Below are 26,691 nucleotides of genomic sequence, written 5' to 3'. Positions count from 1 at the left end.
TAAGATTTCAGCAGGTTAAAAAAAAAATTACCATAAATTAGCTTAGATAAAAAGCCAATTGCTCCTGAGGGGCGGGTTCCCAAACATCAGTCCATCCCCAAAGTCAGAGTCAGTTATCCCACTGGAGAATGAGTAACTAAGTTCCATAATACATACTGCTTTTTGGGGAAGAAAGTTCCACATTCTAGCAATGCTTATTTTAACTTATTCACTGAACTGACTGCCTCTAATTTAAAGTTCTGTGCCTTTGTTCCAGACTATCCCAAACAGAAATGAGCTCTTGAAAAGGAAATCCTTCTGTTATTCAAAATACTAAACACATTTTTATACCTCAAAAATAGATTAAGCTTACGGTTTTGCCATAATGTCAGACCAAATTCTCTGCACTAAAATCGATCTTTCAAATTACAATCTTCACAATCAACTTCAAGATCAAATTGCAGAAAGAAAAAAATGCAGGAAACTTATCAAACCGTCAAGAAATATGTTGTAGTAACATGCAAATATGCTATTTCAAGAGATTTCCAGTTGAATGAAAAGTCACAACTAGAAAATTAATTGGAGGAACTCCCCACCAGGGCATATGGCCACTTTATTGACTAAAGGGGCAGAGGAGGTCTTTAACAACAAAAATAAACTCACATTAAGATATAGATAACAGCGGAAACTCTTATTAGCACGGATAAATGGTTGTTTAACCAACAGTGAATAGAGCTAAATGAGTCTTTGGTTGGCCAGCTATCACTGGTGAAGGATCACAGGAATTAGTGCTGAGCCCCAACTACATACAATCTATATCAATAACTTGGATGAATGGACCAAATGTACGGTGACTAATTTTGCCAGTAACACCAAGATAAGCAAGAAAGTACTTTTTGAAAGAGAATACAGAGTCTGAAAAGACATAGAAACACATTAAATGAGTGAGAAACACTTTGCAGATGGATTATAAAGAGGGATACAGGCCTATAGAAGACAGAGGGTGCTGGTAGATGGAAAGTATTCAGCCTGGAGCTCAGTGACCAGTGTGCTCCACAGGGATCGATTCTGGGACTGTTGCTCTTTGTGATTTTTAGAAATGACTTGGAAGGGTGGGTTAGAAAGTTTGCCAATGACATGGAGATTGGTGGAGTCATGGATAATGTGGAAGGCTGTTGTAGATTGCTGATAAGTGGCAGATGGAGTTCAACCTGGAAAAATGTGGTGAGATTCATTTTGGAAGGTCAAATTTGAATGCAGAATACAGGGTTGAAGGCAGGATTCTTGAAAGTGTGGAGCAATAGAGGGATCTTGGGGTCCATGTCCATAGATTCTTCAAAGTTGCCACCCAAGTTGATAGGATTGTTAAGGCGGCGTATGGTGTGTTGGCTTTCACTAGCAGGGGATTGAGTTTAAGAGCTGCAAGGTTACTCTACAGCTCTGGTTAGACCACACTTGGAATATTGTGTTCAGTTCCGGTCGCCTCATTAAGAGGAAAGATGTGGAAGCTTTAGAGAACGTTCAGAGGAGATTTACCAGGATGCTGACCAGATTGGAGGGCATATCTTATGAAGAAAGATTGAGGGAGCTAGGGCTTTTCTCATTGGAGCAAAGAACGATGAGAGGTGACTTGATAGGAGGTGTACAAGATGTTGAGATGCATAGATAGAGTGGATAGCCTGCAACTTTCTCCCATGGCAAAAATGTCATATCATGAAGGGGTTTAATTTTCAGGTGAATGGAGGAAGGTTTTTTAGAGGTAGGTTCTTTGCTCAGAGTGTGGTGGGTGTGTGGAATGCACTGACGGCAGTCGGAGTAGAGTCAAGATACATTAGGGATATTTAAGCGACCCTCTGATAGGCACATGCAAAATAATACAATGAAGGGTATGTAGGTTAGTCTGATTTTAGAGTAGGCTAAAAGGCTGACAAACATTGAAGGTCAATGGGCTTGTACTGTGCTGTTCTGTTCTATGTTCTGTCGGTAACTATGAACTTGTTCATTTTGATAGAACAGAGGGGCAGGCACAGCAAGGGATAAGGAAGGCAAATGGAATGTTGTTTCTTGCAAGGAGAATGGAAATTAAAAGTCAGGACATCTTGCTGCAGGAGTCTGTACTGTTCTGGCCTCCTTTGTTAGAAAAAAATTATACAATTGCTTGAGACATAGTTCAGTGAAGACTCTCAGATTTTATTTCTGGAATGTAGTCTTATCCTATGAGGAAAGGTTGGATGGATGAGGTCGAGACACACTGGAGTTTAGAAAACTAAGAGATGATCTTCTGGAAACGTACAAGGTGTTGAGGAGACTGGTTAGGATGATAGCCAGATGATATTTTGTTGAGAGGCTACCAAAACTAAAAGAATATAGCTTCAGAGGAAGAGGCCTACTTTTAAGACAACAATCAAGAGATTGCTTTTCCCTCTCAGAGGATCGTTAGAGTGTGAAATTCTCTTCTCCAGAAGGAGGTGAAAGCTAGGTCTTCAAATGATTTAAAGCGGAGCGTGCTGGATTTTTTTTAATAGACTAGAGTCAAAGATTATTAGGAGCAGATGGGAAACTGGAGCTAAGACCATAACTACACCAATCATGATCTTATTGAATGGTGAAGCAAGCTTGAAAAGTTATATGGCCTACTCCTGCTTCTAAATCCTACGTGCACCTGTCAAGGAAAACAGTAGCAGAGCTGAACTTCTGAAAAGGAAGAATGCACAGACTTGTATGGAGAGAGTGGGGATGGTGACACTAGGAGAATTGATTCTTCAGAGAGCCAGCACTGTCGTGATTGATCGAATTACCTCCATCTGTGCTGTTACCATTTCATGAATCTACACACTTATACATTAGCTGATCCTAACCCTGAACAGTAGACCTGTACAGTTGTATAGTCACCCTTATCCTGTATAGGTAGTCATTCTGTCATTAGTGATTGACCCTTACCCTGAATAAACAATGACTTCTCTCCCACAAAAATCTGTTACAACAAACCACAGCTGTCAGATTCTCATATTTGGCTTAATTTAATGAAATAGAGGTATGACAAAGATAAATTAACTTAAGGTAGATACTAGTACTTGGAAATGAGCCAAGCATATGTGGTTGAGGCATTAAGACTTCCTACTGTTAGGAAAGGTATCAACAAACTGGTCTAACTTTTATAAAGTTCAACTTGCTTTTGATCAAGACAGGTGCCTAGAATTTTGAACAGGAAGAAGAGACAAGACTACTCAGGCCCAAACAAGGTACAATCTTAGAGACTATACATGGAACAAATCAAATCAGCCCTTAAAAACTAGCTCAATCAGCACTAATATAGGAGTTGAAAAAAATCATTTATGGCTCAGAAGGCTGAGTAGCATGACAATTTATAACATACCCTCTTTTTATCAGTTGATCAATTTGCAAATACTGCTAATTTCTTTTTAACCAACTTCAACAATAAAGATATCAATTCTATCAAGTGTCATTTCTCTCTTCCCTTTCCAGCTTCAGATTTTCCTGTGGTTACTAACTTTGACCACTTTCTCTTAAGGTCTACATCAAGATGGGTCATGTCCAACTTTGTGAAGTAATCTCATATTATATCAATGAGTTGTGCCACCAACTACCCAGTTAGTGTAGAGCTTGAAGAATTATTGAGAAATGTACATACTTGCCCTTGTAATCAATGGAAGTTCACAGCAGAAATATATCAACATGAAGAGCAATTAAACCTAATATACTTGCAATGCACACCGTCACTTGGATATTCTCAATTATCCAGCAGATTGGTAATCGGAAAACGGTGCAAGTCATGATGACAGCACTTTTGTTCTTTCATCCAACTTTGACATGTTTCTCTGACAGTTAGGTTAAACAGCACTGAAGGGATCCATCATCTGGAGGCTCCCAATGCAGCAGTCATCAACTCCTGTCACATGGCCCAGCACAGATGTGAATCAGATAAAACTGCCCCTTGATGTAATGTACTGTCCGTGAGCTCCACAGGAGAATGCAAACTCATCTTCAGTATTCTCAAGTGGAGATGACAATATGAAAAACCAAAACTGAGCCTGTCTCTTTAAACAGATTTCCATTTTAGTTACTGAATTGCAGTATATCTGAAGTGTAGTATACCCACATTATAATAGCAGCTAATGGTATAAACATTTAGATTTAGATTTAACATGTGCTCTGCTCATTGGCACAGGCAAGTTATTCAGGTCTGCCTTTAACACTTGCATTCTTAGCAGAGAGATCCACAGCTAGGATAGCAACTGAAAGCAATTTTTGGATAGCTCACTCAGGCCTATGCCGGGCAGAGACATCAATGGCAAAGATGTGGGCCAGCACATCAGTTGATGGATGAGATTTTCTACTATCACTATAAGAAAGGACAACATTGAAGCGTGGGCATTAATCAGGTGAAGGAGGATGGGGACGGGTCACCTCCACATCCAGGTCTACAACCAACACTGGCAACAATGAGCACATGGATGAGTGTACATTTCAGCCAAATCAAGAAGGGCTTGTACTATGATTTTGTTGATTTAATAAACCAATGTATTTCAGTTTAAGCCAAAATCTTCTTGTATTACTTTCTTGTAATTTTGGGGTCCAAAATCATTATCACTGGGAAAGGAATGGAATTCATGATTGCAGCAGCCTTTGACCTTTCTGCAGCAAACAGAAAGTGACTAAAGAAAACTGAAATGGGCATTTGAGAGGTGGCGTATTAACAACGTTGCACAACAATGAAGACGAACTGGGGTCTTTCAATTATTTGCTAGTTTCTACTGTCCACCGGCGATCAGGACTCATTTTATTTCAGTATGGAGTGGATAATTTAAATTGCTTGTCTGAGTGCATCATCATTTCAAGACTAACATTCATATCATATACTAATAACAAGTAGAAATCATAGCTTTAATCAAATAGAGACTACTACCCCATATCCTGTATTGATAACACAGAGTGCCATGACTTTCTTCTCAGAGGTGCAAGTCAGGATGTGAAACTGATACTGCCATTGCAGTCCTGCCTGAGTCAGTCTGGAGGTTGGCCTAACAACAGGAAAGGCAGTAAAGTGGTGCTGGAATAAACAGATTAAAAGGCCCACTTCAGTTCTCAATTAAAAAAACTCAGTCAGGCCTTCTAATGGTATCAGCAGCAAAGACTGAACTATATTCAGATGGACTGAACTATATTCAGATGATTTAATTATATACTTAATTAAATACCCCATAATTCTACTCTTCCTACTCTTTCATTATCACTTTATGAAAATAACTCACAAGCTATTTTATATCGGCTGGAAGCTATTGAGTAGCTCATAAAATTCCGCAAGCAAATGGACTCTTCAAACTGGCTGTGTAAAGAGAGGCCAGCACATGTAAAGTGAATAGACAATTGGTGCAGGATGTTTGCAGCCAAGAGTTTACTAAACAAACTGACCTCAGAATTTCTAAAATCAGCAGACATCTGAGGTGAAAGCATAAACGCAATGAAAAAGATTAAACATTTTCACATTGTTTTTACATAAGGATATCCATCCAAATTAACTCTGTCTCATTGTATGAGCATAGGAACTAGAGAAGACCATTCGGCCCCGGAAGCCTGTTCTCCCAGTTATTAACATCATGGTTGATCTATGGCCTAAGTCCATATACCTGCCTTTGGCTCATATCCCTTTACCTTTGTTAAGCAAAAAAATTACCTCAGAATAAAAACAACAATTGATGCTAGTTGAAGTGCTTTTAACATCTCTCCTGCATGGTCTAACCCTAATTATCAGACTTTGTCACCTAGTTGTGAAATAGTTTATCTACCTTGTGATTTCTTGTTAATATCTCAAAGATTTTGTATTAGATTAACTTCTGAAAAATTCATTGAAAGACTTTTTATATTTATAGTCAGAAGTAGTAATCTGGTAAACAAATTGTTCAGTGGGTATTTATGTAGAAATATAGGGAAAGGAGTAGGCAATTCAGCTTATTGAGTCTGCTACACTATTCAGTGAGATCATGGCTAATCATCCATCTCAGTGACACTTTCCTGCATCATCTTCAAAATGCATAATGTCATTAAGCTTCCAGAATTCAATCAATTTCTGTCTTGAACATGCTCAATGACTGAGCTTTCATGTCTCTCAGGACATGAGAGTTCAGAGAATTCCACAGATTCCAATGTTGTTATCCTGAGACGATGCCTCCTATTCAGTATGTCATACCCTGTAAAAACTTTGCAATTAAGTCACTCTTCATTTTTCAAAACTCTCGGGAATACAGAACCAATTTCCTTAATGTTTCCTCATAACAACATCTCACCATGTCAGGGATTACCAAGTGGACAGCCACTGGACACTTCAATGTCCAGATTATGTGTTCTTAGATAAGGAGACCAAAACTGTACACCCATTGAAGGTGTGGAATATCTTCCAATCACAGCACTCTCATGATACACCTTAAATGAACATATACAACTCCTGCTACAGCATTTCCTGATGTACTGTTAAGAGGACAAAACCATTTTTTAAAAACACCTGATGCCTTCAACTCATGGTTTATGCTTGATGTAGCTAGTGTAAAATCCAAAGGTTCGTCGGGTCCATCAACCTCCCTGAAAATTGAAAGACTTATGGAAGATGGCCTTTCAGCATGCCTCAGAACATTGTCAATTACGCCCCATTCTCTCCCCAGAATCTTACATAAAAATGGTCAAAGAGAGGAACAGAGGTGGAACTTTTAGAATACTGCTCAGAGCCAATTATTAATGTCAATCCCACCTCCATTTGGTCCCAATTAGGACCATGAAATTCCAGCCCAGCACATACAACCAGGAAAACAAAATAGAAAGTTGATAACTGTAGTGAACAGTTTACCTTGCCAAATAACTGATACTAAAAAGGAGGATTTAAAGCTGAGATTTATTCACTCTCAAGTTGTCACTGATAATGATCAAAGGTAATAATGGGTCAGCAAAATATCACGCAGTATATTAATGTAAAGTCAACACAATTCAATAATAAAATGTTCCCAATACTTTCTTCCATGTAATGTGCTAAGGCCATAGGAAGTACAAATTTACAGCCCATGAAAAGAAATCAAGAAACAATGCTACCATATTGATTGTGTCTAATTTGATAGGTTACTGTCTTCTTTATAACACAATACTAAAACAGAAAGAAAAGATCCCTACCTGGGTATAATTCAACAGCAGTCTAAAAATTAAGATATTTTTTCTATTTGCTTCCTTTGCCAGTTCTTTGATGCTGATAAAATCTTCCATTTGAACACAGGGAGATGAAGTTTCCAAATTGTTCGGGTGAACCTATAGTAAAAATAATCCAAAATTATATACGTAAATGCTTTTGTCATAAGTCAAAGAAAACAGGAATAAAGGCCAAAACTACTTATTTATTACTAGTGGAGATAAACTCAGAACATGTTGATCACCTCTAATACTGAAACTAATGGCCCAGGCTTTGCAATTATATTGACAATGAAATCTGTCAGTGTTCACCGTCAATAAGCCTCTAAAATTGTCAACATATGCACAGTTAAGTGCAAAATGTCAGACTTATAGGAGCACAGGAACAGCAGTAGGCCATTCAGCTCCGCAACCCTGTTCCTCTACTGAATGAGATAATGGCTGATCTGTGGCCAAACTCCTAACATAGGTCTTTACTCAATGTCCCTTTATACATTTTTCAACAAAACTTTCTTGACCTCTGATTTAAAACTAAAAATTAATTTAGAATTCACGGTCACTTGTGGGATAGTACTAAACATCTACCAACCATTGTATGTAAAACGCTTCCTAACATCCCTCCTAAACCATCTAGCCTTAGTTCTCAGACTATGTACCCTAGTTCCAGAATCCTCAATCAGGGAAAACAGTTCATCTTTATCTACCCCGTCTATATCTGGCACAACATACTACAGCATCAACATAAGAAAACAAAGAACTGCTGAAAATCTAAAATAAAGAGAGAAATCAGCAGATCTGGCAGCATTTGCCGATAGAAAGCAGAGTTAAAGTTTTGAGTCCAGTGCTTCAGTGCTTCTTCAGTGCTGATAGGAACTAGGAAGAAAATAGTATTTATACTGAAGCCGAGGTGGAAATATGAGCAGATAGATGGAGACAGATATTAGAGCATGACCATATTTCCCAGAGTGCCAATACATAGATTTTGCTTCCAAGGCGCTAGATACTGAGTTCCTGATATTATGGAACCACACTGGGATTTCATTGGCAGATATTTTCCCAGAAAAATACTTTGGTGAAAAAAGCCTGAAATATGGAGGAATATATCCCTTGAAGCTACCTGCTTGACCCCAGCCTCAGCCAGGGTAGACTGGATGGTCGAACGTGAATGAAAATGCAGCTTACAAACATATTTTTCCAAAATAAAATGTCTCCATCTGCTCTGATTCTGGCATTTATAGTATTTGGGAGGTGAAAAATTCATCTACTTACCTAATCATTCCATCACATTCTTCACCGTCATTGCTCTATCGCATGCCTTTTACCTCTATTCCAGTTACCATGGAATGCAAATTGTTCTTTAGTTTCTCACTGATGAAGCATACTTAATCCTTTTATAGGTGCTTAGCTCTATTTTTTATTTAATTTTCACTCACATTTATGTATCAAACTCTGCAACTGGAAGCATCTTTTGTGCTCCCAGGTTTAAACAAAATGGGCAGATTTCAGAAAGTTACAATAAATTCACTCTGGAAATATTTGCTAAACAAATAATTATGTTGGAATTTCTTTTCCCCATTCATGGCCTCGGTAGGGGTAAATGTCACCTTTATATTTTTCTGAAAACAATATATATATACATATACATACATATATATGTCTGTTAACACCTTTGCTGCAATCCAACAGTTTCCAGACTATTTATTTTACCATTTCAATCATTCTAATGACTGAGCAGTATTATTGACCTGACATCCTTCATGCCCTATGCCTCTGTGTCAACATTTAACACAGTTATTGAAGTTCAGGAACTGAGAAGAGCCAGCTCTGCTGCTGGCTCCACTGAATTGGTAGCAGCAGCTACTCGGAGATTTGAACATAAAGAGATTTGGGACTGTGTGTATAGGCGCTAGTGCATATTTAACAGTGAAGTGATAATACAGAATGCATTTCACTCCTACTGAATGACAATAGATAGGTTAAACATCCAAAGGTGCGTTGAAGAATCTATTCCAATTTTCTACTTATTGAGAAGAATTTATGTTATTGTCCTTAGAGGTTCCATGATGATTGTAAAGAAGAAAGGCATCTAGAGGTCATGCTTCAGTCAAACAATAATAGTCAGTTATTAAACTAACAAAAGTTGAAACAAGCTTTTATGGGAAGTATGCCTACATGTTGAAACAACTTCTAAAAGATTGGTTTAGCATCGTAAAGGAAGAGAAATTCTAAAATAAAATGTAACAAAGTTAACTGCAGAAAAGAATAATGGATAGGAAATCAGACACAATGAAGTAACCATTCTGCTGGTAATGAGGCTAAGAACTTTGGTTTAGAAAAACTCTAATAAGAAAATTAAAGCTCATAAAAGGCAATCTTTGAAAAGGGGATAACACACATATATATAATTTATACATATAGATATCCATGTACAGATACAGAGGGTTGATAGCACAATATAAACTGACTCTGGAGGAATTCTGCTGTGTGCCCATCTGGAAAATAACTATTTTCTGTTTGTCAGCCAGTTTATTATTCCATGAGCCACCACTTCCTTAGCCAGCTGTTAATATGGTACACAATGTAAATTCTCACCATCAACATTCTATGTTACTGGAGCAAATTTAAACTTCATGTTACCGATCATTTAATCCATTTTTTATTATGAGCAATCTATTTGACAGTTTATGGATGTTTTTTTAATATGGTGGATTGCTGGTTAAATTTTACAAAAAGTATGACTCAGTGTGCATCAAATGGCTTCTGTAAGTTTGAGAATTTAAGTACATAAATAGGAATGCTAGCAAACAAGTGTGGGTGATGCTCTTAAATACAGCTTTTCATAAATCCAGTTCAATGGCTCAGTCAACATGCTCAGTATCTGTAAAGTCTTAATGAAATTTTTCACTTTCTTGTAGTAAGAACATATTTGTAGTACTCTTTCCATTCAATCACGTTATTAACTTGGAACTTTATGAATATTATTAGAACTTGATTTCATTCCTCTTGCAGTGCAGAGGTATCAAATAAACACCCTCTGAATAGCTTTCAGTAAAGATTAAGATTTCATGCATTCAAACCTAACAGAAAACCAGGCCCTTTCCCCAGTCTAAATCCCAGCTACAAGCTATAAACATTCACACGCAACAAAGTGAAAATAATAATTTATTACTCTTCGAGCCTCTATAAACATGATATCTGAATTCACAAGTAGTTATTTTAGTCACAGTGTCATATAACATCATAAAGCTCCTGATGATATCGTGCTAGTGTATAGGCATCACCAACTGTCCCTCAAGTTGAAAATGACGTCCACTTACTGTTCTGAGAAAGGGTCACTCAACCCGAAACACTAACTCTGATTTCTCTCCACAGATGCTGCCAGACCTGCTGAGCTTTTCCAGCAACTTCTGTATTTGTTTCTGATTTACAGCATCTGCAGTTCTCTCACTTTTTATCCACTCACTGTTGCTGGTTTCTGCCATGAATCTGCATGTGACTGTACAGGCAGGTCTTTAGGCACTTGGAAAGGACACCCAGTTAGTAGAAGCCACAGTGCCGGATGCCCACCTTTTCTGTCTCATCATTAAGTTGTTTCGGCTCCAAGCAAAATGCAGTTGATGGACAAGATATCACCATTTTGAATGTTTTGTAGCAAGTTCCTCCCAGTCATTAATGTCAATGCTGCCTGGTTCAAGGAGAGTTTCAGAGTATCCTTGCATTATATTATTTGCCCTTCTCAAGAACACTGACCACTGGTAGAATAGTGAACAGGAGCTTGCAGTGGAGATGCTTTTCAGCTATCTGGATGTGGTGCACATTGTGGTTAGGTTTTCAGGAGTAGCGCCTGAACACTTCGAGTGGTGACTTCAAGGGCACTTGTGTTAGTTTATTGGGCCCCCTTTGAAACCACAGTATGTGGTATAACAATTTCTGGTTAAATTTCTCTAACACACTTGTGTGTTGCTGATTTTGTGTGTGTCACGAGTGACTTCATTGAATGGATTATGTGGTCCACATTTAGAACTGGAGAATTTACATCACTTATTAAAGCTAGGAGACATCAAATTTAGTGAAATTCAATTGCTTCCAATGAAATGAGAGGATGCCTCAATTAATGTGCATCTCAAAAGTGGTATATCACATGGGCTGCAGAAACATTTGGCAATACAATGCACACGCTCAAGAAGGCTTCAGTTAAGTCCATTGATCCAAATTTCTTGTGCAAAATGTTAGAGAATGCAATTTTTAACATCCCTGGCCTATTACTGTGTTCTTTTAAACTTCTTGAGCAGTGAATACTATGGATTAGAGGTAAATAATTCAGGCAAGTTTCAACGGGAAAACAATATGTGATCTTTTATATACATACCACAGTCAGAACTACAGGATACAGGGCTGAAAGTTTTCTATTTTCAATCAACTCCAGCAGTTTCACAATTTCCTGAGATAATTCAAAATTGTTGACCTGATCAAGACAAAAAACAATTCAGTGAAGTGAAGGCAAACATGTCAACAGAAATATGCAAAACAGGAGGCAAATAAGGTATTCAGGGGATGCACACCAACTCACATAGTAGGACATAGCTCGAACACTAACTTCCACAGCCTGTGTGGTGTTCACAGTGATCTAATTGGAGGCTTTATGTGGACAATGCAGGTAACACCCCACAGTGCAGCCTGCCTCAGTGACTTTATATAAATCTACTATGTAGCACAAAATAGTTGCACAATTAGATTTCTTCCCCATTATGTTCCGCATAACAAGCATGAGAAAAACGGACTATACTTTGCTGAAATTGTATTCTCAGTTAACTAAAATCAGCAGGGCTCAGTGTGTCATCTATATTAATTTTTCAGGATCGATGTCTAAATTTTTTTTATTAAAACATTACAGAGCACAAAACTAGTAACAGTCAACATTAGATGAGATCAGCAATGGGACAACATTTGCTCAATAATCCCGAGAGTATGAAAAATTATGCTCACAAACATCTTTGGATTGTCAGTTGGACTCACAGTGTGGCACACTTGCAGATACTGTAAGCTACATATATTAACAGATTAGGCACTATTCTCAGACAGAAAAAACATATGTGTGCAATGTGACTGCTTCAAGTTCAGCTTCAATATTTACCTTGAGGTTGACTGGGATCCTATTTTGGGATCGGGAGTTTACTAGTTTTAATTAAATGAGTAATAACTCTTCTCCGTCAGCTTTGGCTTAGGGCTTCACATGACAAAATTATCCAGAAACGTGTATTAACTTTGGAATTGTAAGATTGGGCACATGGGACATGGTAGAGGGTTAATTGTACCAACACTGTGACAACAATTACTGCGTATTTGCATTAAGGTGCTAGGTCATGATGATGCCAGGTCACATTAGTGGAATGGGATAAGATACTCATGAAGTCCTGTGTTAGCAGGGGGAGATATAAAGTTTATATTCAGCATTTGTATATATACATAGTTTATACCAAATAAATATTGCCCGTTTGTGTTCAGCCTTTGTATGTCTCTTGTTTCTGGAAGCTGCGAATCGTATTCCTATATATGGCAAGAACCTAGCTAATTAACTGAAATATTTGAAGCACTGCTTCAGGGACATCAATATCCTGCTCGATAATGATCATGGAGCTGAATCTGTGCTCCTGGCTAATACAAAGCCAGCCCAGATTTTAAGATGTGGACAACATTCAAACTAAGGCTAGCAATGTTTTTTTTTAGAAACCAAAAGTACTAAATTCCTGACAGACAAGTTCAGAAGACCTTTCAGAAAGCAAAGAAACAAAAAAAAATTTCCACTGGTCAACAAATTAGTAACCAAAAAATAAACCATTCAAACAATTGAAAACAGAGGTTAGGATCTTTTTTAAAATACAGAGGACATGTTAATGTATAAAATGCCAAGCCAGGAACAGTAATCAATACCAATGAAAAATAATTGAGAAGACTTCAAAGGCCATAACAATGGAGTACAGGTACAGAACTAAGTGGTTAGCTTTTTCAGATTTCCATGATAAGCATAATAAGCCAAATATCCTCCTTTGGCACTGTAACATTTTATAATAGGAGTCACTAATTCAAAACATGCTGGATTCAATCTATCTGATGTGGAATCATTTCTAAAGCCACTTGCTAGCTGTAACAATCCCACTCTGCTTCAATATGAGCTGGTCAGAAAAACTAATCATTTTTGTCACCGTTAAAGTCAGCAGTGAGAATTATGGGTAGGTAGACATATAATCCTATTCACAAATATTTCAGATAATGGCTGCAGACTTTCTAGAGAGCTGAATATTCCCAACTGGATTGCAATCCCAATATTATCACAAATAGTGAGGGATGATGGTTGCATCAATGAGGATGCAGGAGGCTATCAGAAGCCTGTGTGAATCAATCCAGGTGCTGTAGTCAGTAATATAGTCCGAATAAGTCCTGATAGCTGTGCAAGTCAGGATACATTTGCATTACCTTAACCAGAAAAGCTTCAGGAAATATCCTGGCTTTGTGTGGGGCAAGGAGAGTGAGAGCGAGAGAGCTCCATGTTTCTTGAATATCCTTGGGGACAAATCCGCCAACATTGGGGCATCAGTCCAGACAAGCAAGCTTAAATAGTCCTCCTCTAAGAAAGGAGTTCTGTCAGGAGATGTGAGTGCAGCTCTTTTACAGCACTGTTGCCACTGCTGATTTCACCTCTTTTGTTGGCACAGCTGGTGCCAGGCCCACTCCAGTCCCCACCATGAAAACAGTATCAGTAGGCAGTGCAGGTTAGTTGGAGGAGTCTCAATGTCAGGATAGTCCCCTAAATCCCAGTACTCACTTCCACAATGAAAATTCAAACACTACATTTCATTTCTGAGTATTATGTGTTGATGTTTCCCTATAGACATTGGTAAGAAGACAATGTGAGATCCCAATGATCATTTTCTTTACAACACAGGGAAGTGTTTTTGCATTTATTCTTATCTCTAAGCAAGTAGAGTCATAGCATCATACAGAATAGAAACAGGCCCTTCAGCCCACCATGTCTATGCTTATCATAATTTTGTATACCTCAATCAGATCCCCCCTCATCTTTCTCTGCTCCAAGGAAAACAAATCCAGTCTCTCCTCACAACTGAGACTTTTCATCCCAGGCATCATCCTGGTGATCTCTTCTGCACCCTCTCCAGTTCAATCATGTCTTCCAATAATGTGGTGGCCAGACCTGCTCACAGAATTCTATTTGTGGCCCAACTAGCTCTTTATAAGTTGTCACAAGACTCCCTTGCTCCTATATTCTATGCCCAGCTAATGAAGGCAAGCATCCCATATGCCTTCTTCCCCATTCTGTCTGCTTGTTTTGACACCTTCAGGGATCTATTGACTTGTTCATCAAGATCTCATTGTTCCTCAGTTCTCCCTCGGAACCTACCATTCATTGTGTACATCCTTCCCTTTTTAGACCTCCCAAAAAGGCATAATTTCTTACTTACAAGGATTAAATTTCATCTACAATTTTTCTGCCCATTTATCAGTTGGTCAATATCAGACTGTATCCTGAGACCATCCTCTACATTATCATCACCACCACCAATTTTCAGATCACTTGCAAACTCATTAATAACACCTTCTACATTCACATTCAAATTGTTAAGGTACATAACAGACAGCAAGAATACCAGCACTGATCCTTGTGGTACAATTTGTCAAGGTGATGGCGTCAAAATGGGTCAGTGAGGAAGATTTTACAGGTATGCTTGTTGTGTGGGACCATGCAGACGCTATGACAATGGATGAAGGGACACTGCGCAACAATCGCCAGACAGGAATGTTCCCTCCCAGTCAGGGAACACTTCAGAGGTCAAGGACATTCAACTTCCTCCAAGGCAGCCTTTGAGATATACAACGCCACAGAGTCACCGAGCAGTAACTGATAGCTAAGTTCTGTACTGATGAAGACGGCCTCAATCTTGATCTTGAGTTCATGCCGTCTATGTCATGTGACTACACCATACTCTTCTGCATTTGTAAAATCTTTCTTACTGTCCTGTTTTGACACCATAACCTTGATAAATGGTTATGATCTCTCTACCTTCATTAGTTTATACAGTTTGGATACTTATTACTTTGGTTAGAACCTTGGTGTGGGACTCTTACACTTATCAGGTTATCCCAGTCAAATAAAAAACTGAAAGAACTGCAGATGCTATAAATCAGGAGCAAGGGCAGGGGTTGCTGGGGAGGCGGGGGGGCCTCAGTGAGGCCGGTGACCCTTGCTCTGGTTTTTCTTCACAGATGTTGCCGGATCTTCTGGGCTTTTCCAACAGCATTTGGTTGAGTTCTATGTTTATTCCCGTCATTTGGTTTGTCTCCAGAACCACCCTTAATTTTTTGTAATTATCTCTCTGCCTCTTTTAATTGGATTATAGGTCATCCCTTCGGTCTTTATTCAGCTATTGATTCTTTACTTACACCGTGTAACAACTTTGGTCACCTGCAGAGACTTATTATTCGACGCTCCACTCACACCGTCTGTATGATCTTCTGCCTATAAATTCTGTGTTCTGTCACTCTCTCACTTCACCTGAGGAAAGGGCTATGCTCCGAAAGCTTGTGATTTCAAATAAACCTTTGGACTATAACCTGGTGTTGTGTGATTTCTGACTTTGTTTACCCCAGTCCAACACTGGCACCTCCACACCATGTCTAGCTCTGTAACATTGCATACGTTTTTAAGAATCCCAGGTCAGGTTGAAACTCTTTTTTTTAATATATGGCTTTACTAACTCTGGGCACAATTGTTTTCAATATTTTCCTGGTTCACCTCACAACTTTCATAAATCTTACACCACATACATTGACCCAGCACTAAGCAGTGCTTATTTATCATCTGTGTCTTTATTGGCCTATATTAGCTCTCACTCCTACACCCACATTTAAAATTCTCATCCTTAAGCCTATATTCCTTTTTGACTTAATCTCTTCCTATCTTGGTAGTTTTCTCCGATCCTAAGCCACTGATATAATGCACAAAGGCGTCATCGAGTCACCCTTTATCTATGTGCGCACAGTATGCTGGTTATGGCCAGCCAGTTTGGCGTCAGTTAGGAGATTCTGAACCCCTTCTTTATTTTTTTAAAAGGGCAGTGCTGTGTACCCCTTCTTTATATTGGACAGCCAGGGTTCCTTAATTAGTCCAGGTTAACAACCCCAATCAATGATCTCATAATCAATGAGTTCCATCTGGTTCCAATCACTACACCCACATTATTACTTCTTATCTGCATCTTACACTATCCTTCTCACACCTTTCTGACCTCCCATCTCTCTCAGCCCCATCTTTTATAACCATTGTTATAATCAATACAAAGGCCTCACACTCCAGATATTCTTCTTAAAAAACCTCTCCCTCTTCACTTTCTTCTATTCCTTCAAAGCTCACCTGAAAAGCTACTTATTTGCCAACGCATTCAGCCACCATTCCTAACCTCTAGCTCTGGCTTACCATTTGTTTTCCTTATGCTTCTGCAAAGGACCTTGGGATATTTTAAATTAAAAACAAATTGGTGTCACTGTACATAAAGTAAAAAAATGTCATGCCTATATTACAAGACAGTAAAAAATCGATTGCAAACCACAAGTTTGAAATCACACTAGTGTAATTATAACAAATGACTTAATGATAGCAAAATACTCTTTTTTCACAATTTAATAGTTGCCTACTTCTTTAAATGATTTAGCAACGTCATTAAAACAGTTGAACTAAAAACTTCATACAAACACATTCATGATTTTACTATGAACATTATACATTGAAATTTCAAAGAAGCAGTAATTTATCAGTGGTATTTGAATTGCAAACCGTGTTAGCACCTTACAGCACATTTCTACATGTGTTATTGTTTAGAATGTACTAGTTAATAATATGTGGCAGAGCTCTGGGGGCATTCCAGACTTTGTAAAACAATTGTGATAGTTAATTGTTAATTTAGACTGGCCCTCAGATAAGTGGTCAACTACTTCCTACAGGAAGATGACCTAAACCAGCAATTCTTGGAGGGCGGTTAAAGATCAAGTCATGTCACTGCTTAAGTTTCTCAAGATTGGCAGATGCTTGACTCTTTGCTGGGTCAAGATGGCCAGTAGGGATTGACTGGTCTTTTATGTATCCCTTTGTCAAAACTGAAGACTGTTCAGCTTTGATTTGTTAGTGTGATATACAAACAATAATATCTGAATTGCTGAGGAACATACCTCAAAGCTTTTACAAGCTCTATTTATATGTCTCACACCTGCATGTACTTTCCACCTGCACACTTGACTTCCTGTTGTCAAGGTAAGTCACACTTCTTAATTAACACATTCCTACTATAAATTTCTGAAAAGAGTACAAAAGGAAGGAAGGATGTTATTAGGCACTTTTATGACAATATAATGACACCAGGAACTTGCTCTTAATTGAGAATATCAGAGCTGAAAATGTGTTGCTGGAAAAGCGCAGCAGGTCAGGCAGCATCCAAGGAGCAGGAGAATCGACGTTTCGGGCATGAGCCCTTCTTCAGGATTTTAACCTACTGCGAATCCTCTCTGATCTCCAGCATCCGCATTCCTCACTTTCTCCTAGAAGATTTTAACCTACTGCGAATCCTCTTACAAAGGTGCCTTCCTTGAAGAAGCTCTCTTCCTCCATCTGATCTCCAGCATCTGCAGTCCTCACTTTCTCTTAATTGAGAATATCCCAATGAGCTTCATAAATATCCAGCATGGAAACAGACCCTTCAGTCCAACTTGTCCAAGCCATCCAAGTTTTCCAAACTAAACTAGCCCCATTTGCCTGTGTTTGGCCCATATCTATCGAAATCTTTCCTTTTCATGGACTTGTCCAAATATCCCTTAAATGTCGCAACTGTGCCTGCATCTACCACTGCCTCTGACAGTTCATTTTTCGCATACAAACCACCCTGTGTGTGAAAACATTGTCCCTCAAATCCATTTTAAATTTCTCTCGTCTCACCTTAAAAATATGCCCTCTAGTTTTGAGCTCCCCCACCCTTGGGAAAATACTCATCTTATCTCTGCCCCTCATGATTTTATAAACCTCTATCAGGTCACCACTCAATCTCCTACGCTCCAATGAAAATGTCCCACCCTATCAAGCCCAATTTTATAACCCAAAACCCTCCAGTCTCAGCAACAACCTTGTAAATCTTTTTTGCACTCTCTCCATTTTAATAATATCGTTCCTTTACTAGAGCGACCAGTAGTGTATACAGTACTCCAAAAGAGACCTCAGCAACATCCTGCACAACCACAATAAGACATCCCAACTCCTGGATTCAATGGGCTGAGCAATGAATGTAAATGTGCTAAACACCTTCTGTACCACCCTGTCTGTGACACAACTTACAAAGAACTCAGTACTTGAACCCCTAGGTCTCTCTGTTCAACAACACTCCCCAGGGCCCTATCATTGGCTGCAGAGGTCTTGCCCTGGTTTGCCTCACGAAATGCAACATCTTATATTTACTATTTACCCAAATTAATCTCCATCTGCCACTCCTCAGCCCACTGGCCTAATTGATCAAGATCCCACTGTACTTTTCGATAACTCTTTTTGCTGTCCACTGCACCACCAATTTTGGTGTCATCCGCGAATTTACTAACCGTGTTTCCCAGAACTTCGCTAATTTTGAGACAACTTAGCCAGAAGCCCCTCAGACAACTGTTTGATACTTCATATCAAACCCTTCTTCACAATGCCAAACTGCATAGGCTGAACAATTAATCGTATCAAATGTTCCTGGTAGGAATCTGTCTCGTAGTGTATAATTAGTATAAACAGAGACAGTCTTGAAGCTAATATTTACAGAGTCACTGAATGGCTGTGGTGCAGGAGGAGGCCACTCACACCATCATGTCTACTCTCTAAATGAGCATGACTTTGTGCCATTCTCCTGCCTTCTCCCTGTTACCTTGAATGGAAACCCTCACTCAATGGCCTCTTAAATGCCTTGATTGAACCCACTTCTATCACACATCCATGCAGTGCATTTCAGACTCTAATTACTCAATGCGTGAAATGCTTTTTCTTTCTCCCAACATCGCATTTGTTACTTTTGCAAATTTCTTTAATTCTGTGCCCTCTTGTTCTTGATCTTTTTATGAGTGGAGACCTTCTACTTGGATTGAATCTATGACCAGGAACTTCAGTTTTTGGAGTTAAGGTATGGTGGTCAGCATCTCAGATGGCATTCTACCTGCCAGTGCCTGGCATGGGTCATCTCACACAATCACATGCTTCTCGGCTCATTTTGTAAGTAAATCACATGTAGCGATTGAACTGGAAGTTCTCACTACTGTATGGATGTTCTGAGGTTGAAGGTTTTGGCAAGACATTGGATGGTTAGTTGGACACTATTTCATTCACTGCACATCAGGAACTTCCCAAGAGCCTATCGTGCTACACGCACCACGACCAACCCTGCATAAAAGCTCAGAAATGCCTGCCAGCAAGTCTAAGATGGCTCCCAGCTTTGCTAATGCTGCTGGACTAAGTCATCAAGAGAAGGTCCATCTTGTTACCATGAGAGTCTCTTGTCAGACACATCCAACCTGATCTGCACATCGCCAGGGATGGCAAGCAGTGCCCACGGTAAGGAATGATTTTCTCCTCTCCACAAGGTTAACTGGTGCCATTTCTCTCTGCTACTACACACTCACAAAAGCATCACTCTGTCTCACTCTGCCAAGGCAGAGGCATCACACAAACGATCATGGCCAACAAGATTCAGACCACCTGCTCACAATGACTCACACCTCATGCTTTCAAATTACCAAGCCCTCCTGTCTAATGTGCTTTCTACTCACTTACTGGGGACAGTTCACTACGTTGCATAAGTGATGAATGCTCGTAAACTGCTCCTTCACCCATTCCCCTCGCATTCAATCCTTCTCTGCATCTCATTGCAGGAGAAGCTGGTATATCCCTTTGCTGAAAAGGCCAAGCCAGACAGGACAGAAGTGCTGGATATCAGATCCTCGCCACCACTGTGGAAATGGTCAGGGAAAACCGGGACAATACCTGTGGTGATGGGAAGACACACAAGGGCTGGCAAACCAGAAAGAAACAGTGTGGCCTGCTCTTCTCAGATGAGCAGAGAGATAAACACTTTGCCCTGCATAAGATACTCTCTACCTTCACCAAGTAATTCTTTAGCTTCTCTTCTGCAGACATTTCTGGCACTCAGCAGAAGATCCAGTGCAAGAACTATATTTTGCAACCTCGAGTACACTGAACATCAGTGAGGATGTTCAGGCATTTCAAAGGTCAACTGAAAGTTCATTGTATTCTGCAGCATTGACAGGATTGTAAGGATGTAGGGTGCATAAGGAACAGTCTTAGGATATCGGTCAACTCAGTCTTTTTCACTACAGTGTGGGCTCCCTGATGGGACACATATGTCTGTTCACTTTGGTGCCACAATCCAGGAGATGGAGACAGTGTCAGTGCTCATTGTAAAAACATTCCTTTAGCATTAATCTAGGTTGAGAAACATACTTTAGGTCTCACTAAGAGGAGAATATCAGAGCTATGCGTAGAAGGGAAAAAAAAATAATGTTTTTTTTGCATAGCTTAATCAAATCCATGAGGAATGTGGCAAAAAGCAAGTAGAAGACTCAGAGCAAACTGCACAAATGTAATGTTAATAAGCACAGAAACAATTTCAACAAAATTTCTTCATCCTGGAAACATATTTTGTTGACCTCCCTGACTTAGTTAACCATTGCCCATCTTCCTTTCTTTGATGACATCCTGGTCCATCTCAGGGCCAACACCACACCCTTCCCCTTCCCAGAAGTTTCTTGTCTCTTCTGCACTCTTCCTCAGTTAATACATCCACCTTTCAGTCCCTGAGGTTGTGGAGAATGCACCACAAGGATGATGCAGGGCACCCGGTCAGTGGGTTTACTGCATCATACCACTCAACTGCTCCATTAATTTATCTTCAAGAAGCCTGCTATCTGTTCTACAATGGTCCTGACCAAAGTGTGGGGGCCACTTTATCGATAATAAATTCCAATAGTGCAATTGATTTTTGGATCAATGTGATGAGCTTTAGAATTTGCTTTTGCTACAATGACTTGCAGGCTTTGCTTGTAACGCACAACATCCCCACCTCCATTCTTCCACTTCCCTAGTGGATCCCAATGACCATTCACCCTTTCCCATTTTTGTTTTAGGCTCTTTATGTTACGATTAATGTCCCTGTTTAAATCCAGAGCCCATGACTACTGAGATTCTGATGCATTTGTTAGTCTTTTATCCTCCCCATATTGAAACCAGAGTGAATATGGTGTGCCTTGAATCGACTTCAAGACCTTCGAGTCCCCTCTTCCAATCTACCAGGTCCCACTCTGCCATCTCCAATCTTCACATCATCAATAGCCTCCATGACTGAGACCAATCCCTCAGCTAGTGACTACAATCAGGCCAATTTCAGATTAAAGCTGTAACAGACTTGAGGACACCATGAACTTACCCTAAAATACCCCCTGGATGTGTGTAATCCACCCTCCTGGATGACCACGGCCCAACCCTTGGACTGAATTGCAAAGCAGCCCTAACTGAGCGATCAGCAAGGCCTGGACTGATTTTGCTCAACTTCTCAGGCTGACCTGGTCTAATTCTCTGATTGAATTGTGCCAATTCCCAGGTCTGTGTTGCACCAACTACCTCACCAATCACCAGGACTAAAAATGGCCCGACCCCTAGATTGACTGTGAGGAAACACCCTGATTGCCTGAAGTCCACCCTCAGCTCATTTGACATAACTCATCTTTCCCTTTCACATATCCCTCAGCTCTTCATGCACATTAACTGTGTTTGCCTTGTAAGTTGTTGGCACATGCACCACCTTTCACATTTGATCTGCAGGAATCAAGGAGGGAATGGGAGAGAAAACAGGGAACTACACACCTGCTGGCCTCACATCAGGAGTGGAGAAAATGATAGAATCTATTATAAAAGTTGAAATAATTGGACATTTGGACAATAATGTGATTGGATATAGCATGGATTTGAAAATGGAAACTCTTGTTTGACAAAATTCTTGGAGATCTTTGAAGATGTTCCTAACAAAATTGTTAAAGAAGAGCTGATGGTCATGGGAGAAATTGAAGACAGCAGATGCTGGAGATCAGAGCTGAAAAATGTGTTGCTGGAAAAGCGCAGCAGATCAGGCAGCATCCAAGGAGCAGAAGAATTGACGTTTCAGACATAAGCCCTTCTTCAGGAATGAGGAAGGTGTGCCAAGCAGCCTAAGATAAAAGGTAGGGAGGAGGTAAATGATGTGTGTGGAGGTGCAGGTGAATTTCGGACGGATACGGAAGGATTCCTTGGGGCCTTGGAGGGAAGTGAGGGGGGAGGTGTGGGTGCAAGTTTTGCATTTCTTGCGGTTGCAGGGGAAGGTGCCGGGAGTGGAGGTTGGGTTGGTAGGGGATGTGGACCTGACGAGGGAGTCACGGAGGGAGTGGTCTTTCCAGAACACTGATAGGGGAGGGGAGGGAAATATATCCCTGGTGGTGGGGTCTGTTTGGAGGTGGCGGAAATGACGAAGGATGATACGACGTATCTGGAGGTTGGTGGGGTGGTAGGTGAGGACCAGTGGGGTTCTGTCCTGGTGGCGGTTGGAGCAGCAGAGTTTAAGGGCGGAGGAGCGGGATGTGGATGAGATGTGGTTGAGAGCATCATCAACCACGTCTGAGGGGAAATTGCGGTCTTTGAAGAAGGAGGCCATCTGGGTTGTTCGGTATTGGAATTGGTCCTCCTGGGAGCAGATGCGGCGGAGACGAAGGAATTGGGAATATGGGATGACATTTTTACAGGGGGCAGGGTGGGAGGAGGTGTAATCTAGGTAGCTGTGGGAGGCAGTCTGTTTATAGCAAATGTCCATGTTGAGTTGGTCGCCCAAGATAGAAATGGAGAGGTCGAGGAAGGGGAGAGAGGAGTCTGAGACGGTCCAGGTAAATTTGAGGTTGGGGTGGAAGGTGTTCGTAAAATGAATGAACTGTTCAACCTCCTCATGGGAGCACGAGGTAGCGCCGATACAGTCATCGATGTAGCGGAGGAAAAAGTGGGGGTGGTGCCAGTGTAGCTGCAGAAGATGGTCATGGTACACTTAGATTTTCACAAGGAGACTGGTTAGAAAGCTTAACACACGAGGATGGGAAGTAATGTTCTAGCATGGATTAATGATTGGCTAAAAGATAGAAAACAGAGATTAGGAATAAATGGGTCATTCTTGTATTGACAGGCTACAATTAGTGGGATACCACAAGCATCTATACTTGGTCTCCCAACTGTTCACAATACAGATCAATAACCTGGAGATGGGAACCAAATGTTATGTCGCGGGAAGCTAATTTATTTGGACTCTTACCCAATTAACACCTTGCAGATTGTTCTATACAAGTGCATCATGCTAACAGAACAGAGTGCAGGATACAGTGTTACAGTTGCTGAAAAGATGCAGAGAGATTAACATGAACATTAAAGAGATCTATTCAAAAGTTTGATAACAGTAAGGAAGAAGCTGTTCTTGAATCAGTTTGTATGTGTATTCAAATTTTACTTCTTCTGCCTGATGGAAGAATGTGAGAAAGAGATTATAACTGGTGTGGGAGGGGTCTTTAATTATGTTGGTTTCATCCTGGTGCAGCAGGAAGTATAGATGGAGTCAATGGATGAAAGGCTGGTTTGCGTAATGGACTGGGCTGTGTTCATGATTCTCTGTAGTTTATTTCAGTCTCGGGAAGAGCAGTTGCCACACCACACTGTGATGCATCTGGATAGAATGTTTTTCATGGTGCATCTATGAAAATTTATAAGTGTGTTTTTGGACATGCTGAGTTTCCTTCGCCTCCTGAGGATGTAGAGTCCCTGGTAGCATGTTCTAGATCATAACCATGTCCTGCAAAATAAATTATTTTCCTCATGTCACTGTTAGTTCTTTCTCCAACCACCTTAAATTAATGCTGTTACTTGACCCTGTCACAATTATCCACCACCAGTTTGATGTGGAAGCAAAATCCAATTTAAACATTTGAAAAATATATTTCTCACTCACATTTATGCAAACAAAATTATAGTACTGGCCTGAGGAAATGGTCTGAATACAGCGACTCTCTTTATTCTCTGACCAGTTCAAAACATCAACCTGTTGGCAAGGAAATAGAAATCATTAAACTGCGAGACACTAAAAATATCAAATGGTAGCATAATCTGTCAGCTCAGGATATTGATTAGAAGTAAAATAGTAATATTTGAAGAACAGTACACTGAATGCAGAACAAAATGTAGTTGATTGCATAAAGATTCTGCAACAATCTAGTGACAAACTTTATGAAAGTAAACTTACATTTTTTGGGAACATTTGGCCATATTTTTGCCGTAAAAAAGGCATATTTTGAAAAATTCATCATAAGTGTCTGACCTTCTGTCCAAAATCTCAGTCATAAAGATTTCCAGATGAAGGAGGCTGGGAGCACTAAATTATTTAGATTAATCAGATACTCCTACACTGCCAAAGCATTGCCAGGGAGATTCGGTAAGCCCAGGCTCGGGGATGTCTCAGCAAGGGAGCTGATGGGATTCGGGTGTCTGAATTCAAAAAAGCATAGCAGAGATATAGGATGGAGGACAAGCTTCCAGCGAGCCGGTGGACCCACGGGAGAGGTTTTCCGCAAATGCCCAACTCCAGCCGATGCATCTAAAGCTGCCGACCACCCACCTGACTTGGGTCCTCTGCTATCTTATGTAAAATACCAACCTGGGTTACTGAAGGGCCTCAAAAGGCCCACGGGATGGTGGACTGCCTGATTGCTATCCCCACCTCTGGGGTGGGTGGAAGGTGACGCACTGTTCATCATGTGCCTCCAAGCTCATTCGCAATTCACTGGATTGTAAAAACCACCCTAAGCAATGTGCTACACTTTCAGATCCTCCCATGGCCCAGCCAGTAATTATGCTTTGCTTTAGTTATATTGCATTGGAGCTGCTGACAGGGTGACATCTACGACATATTTTCACAATCTGCTCCACATCGCTTACCACCTGACCACCAGACTCTCCTTCAGAGGTTATGCTGAACACCACCAGCCCTAAAGGATTCTCCCGTGCTACCATCACCAGTCTAGGTCGAAGCCTTTATTGTGGTTACAATTATAGTTTACATTTTAAATTATTAATTCCACATCATCAAACACACAGCACAAGAGGTTTTACACAGTTTCCAGTATCTTGGTATACAATGGAAACACTGCCTTAAGAGTCTTATCCCATTGAACAAAGAACAAAGCAGCACAGGAACAGGTCTTTCAGCCCACCAAGCCTGCTCCGACACATGATGCCTTTCTAAAGTAAAAACCTTTTGTCTCTATGCAGTCCATATCCCTGCATTCCCTGCCTATTCATGCATCTGTCAAGATTCCTCTGAAATGTTATTACTGTATCTGCTCACACTACCTCCTTTGGCAGTGCATCCCAAGCACCCACCAACGTGTGTAAAAAGTCTTGCCTCTCATCTCCTTTAAAATTTTCTCCCTTTACTTTCAACCTATGTCCCTTCGGAAAGGACATTCCTATACTGGGAAAAAAAACTCCAACTATCCACGTGCCTCTCATAATTTTGAAAATACCTATCAGGTCACCCCTCATCCTCTTACGTTCAAGTGAAACAAACCAAGTTTATCCAATCTCTCCTCGAAGCTAATACCCTTCAAACCAGGAAACATGCGAGTAAACCATTTCTGAACACTCTCCAAAGCCTCTACATCCTTCTCAGTAGTGTGGTGACCAGAATAGTGTGCAATATTCCAAATGTCGACTAACTAAAGCTCTATATAGATGCAACATGACTCGCTCATTTTTATCCTCTCTGCCCTGACCAATGAAGACAAGCATGCCATACATCATCTTATTTACATGTGTTGCTAATTTCAGGGAACTGTGGACCTGTACATTCTCTCTGAATGTTAATGTTTCTAAAGGTTTGGCCATTTGTTGTATACTTGCCTCCTGCATTAGATCTTCCAAAATGCATCGCATTCATCCAGATTAAATTCCATCTGCCACTTTTCTGCCCTAATCTCCAATATATCTATATACCATGGTATACCTTGGCAATCCTCCACAATCCTCCATGATTTTCGCTTCCCCGGTCCCCAACGCTTTATCTTCACCATGGACATCCAGTCCCTGTACACCTCCATCCCCCAGCATGAAGTCTCAAAGCCCTCCGCTTCTTCCTTTCCCGCCGTACCAACCAGTACCCTTCCGCTGACACCCTTCTTCAACTGACTGAACTGGTCCTCACCCTGAACAACTTCTCTTTCCAATCCTCCCACTTCCTCCAAACCAAAGGAGTAACCATGGGCACCCGCATGGGCCCCAGCTATGCCTGCCTCTTTGTAGGATATGTGGAACAGTCCATCTTCCGCAGCTACACTGGCACTACCCCCCACCTTTTCCTCCGCTACATC

The 26,691-nt window shown here is 40.4% G+C and overlaps 1 protein-coding gene across 1 annotated transcript in view; it reads right to left on the bottom strand.

The window, feature by feature from the left end:
- The window catches only part of crppa (CDP-L-ribitol pyrophosphorylase A), a 249,821-nt gene that overhangs the window by 128,703 nt on the left and 94,427 nt on the right, over nucleotides 1–26,691 (bottom strand). Inside the window, exons 7-9 of the mRNA XM_043689823.1 lie at nucleotides 24,279–24,368; nucleotides 11,537–11,632; nucleotides 7,156–7,287 (exon numbers count right to left, since the gene is read on the bottom strand). Of these exons, the coding sequence (XP_043545758.1) occupies nucleotides 7,156–7,287; nucleotides 11,537–11,632; nucleotides 24,279–24,368 (318 nt within the window). The remainder of the gene's footprint in view (nucleotides 1–7,155; nucleotides 7,288–11,536; nucleotides 11,633–24,278; nucleotides 24,369–26,691) is intronic.

Source organism: Chiloscyllium plagiosum, chromosome 5 (genome assembly GCF_004010195.1).
Source record: "Chiloscyllium plagiosum isolate BGI_BamShark_2017 chromosome 5, ASM401019v2, whole genome shotgun sequence".
NCBI lineage: Eukaryota > Metazoa > Chordata > Chondrichthyes > Orectolobiformes > Hemiscylliidae > Chiloscyllium > Chiloscyllium plagiosum.
Note: the sequence above shows the minus strand (reverse complement) of the source record. Positions and strands in the feature narration are given on the sequence as shown.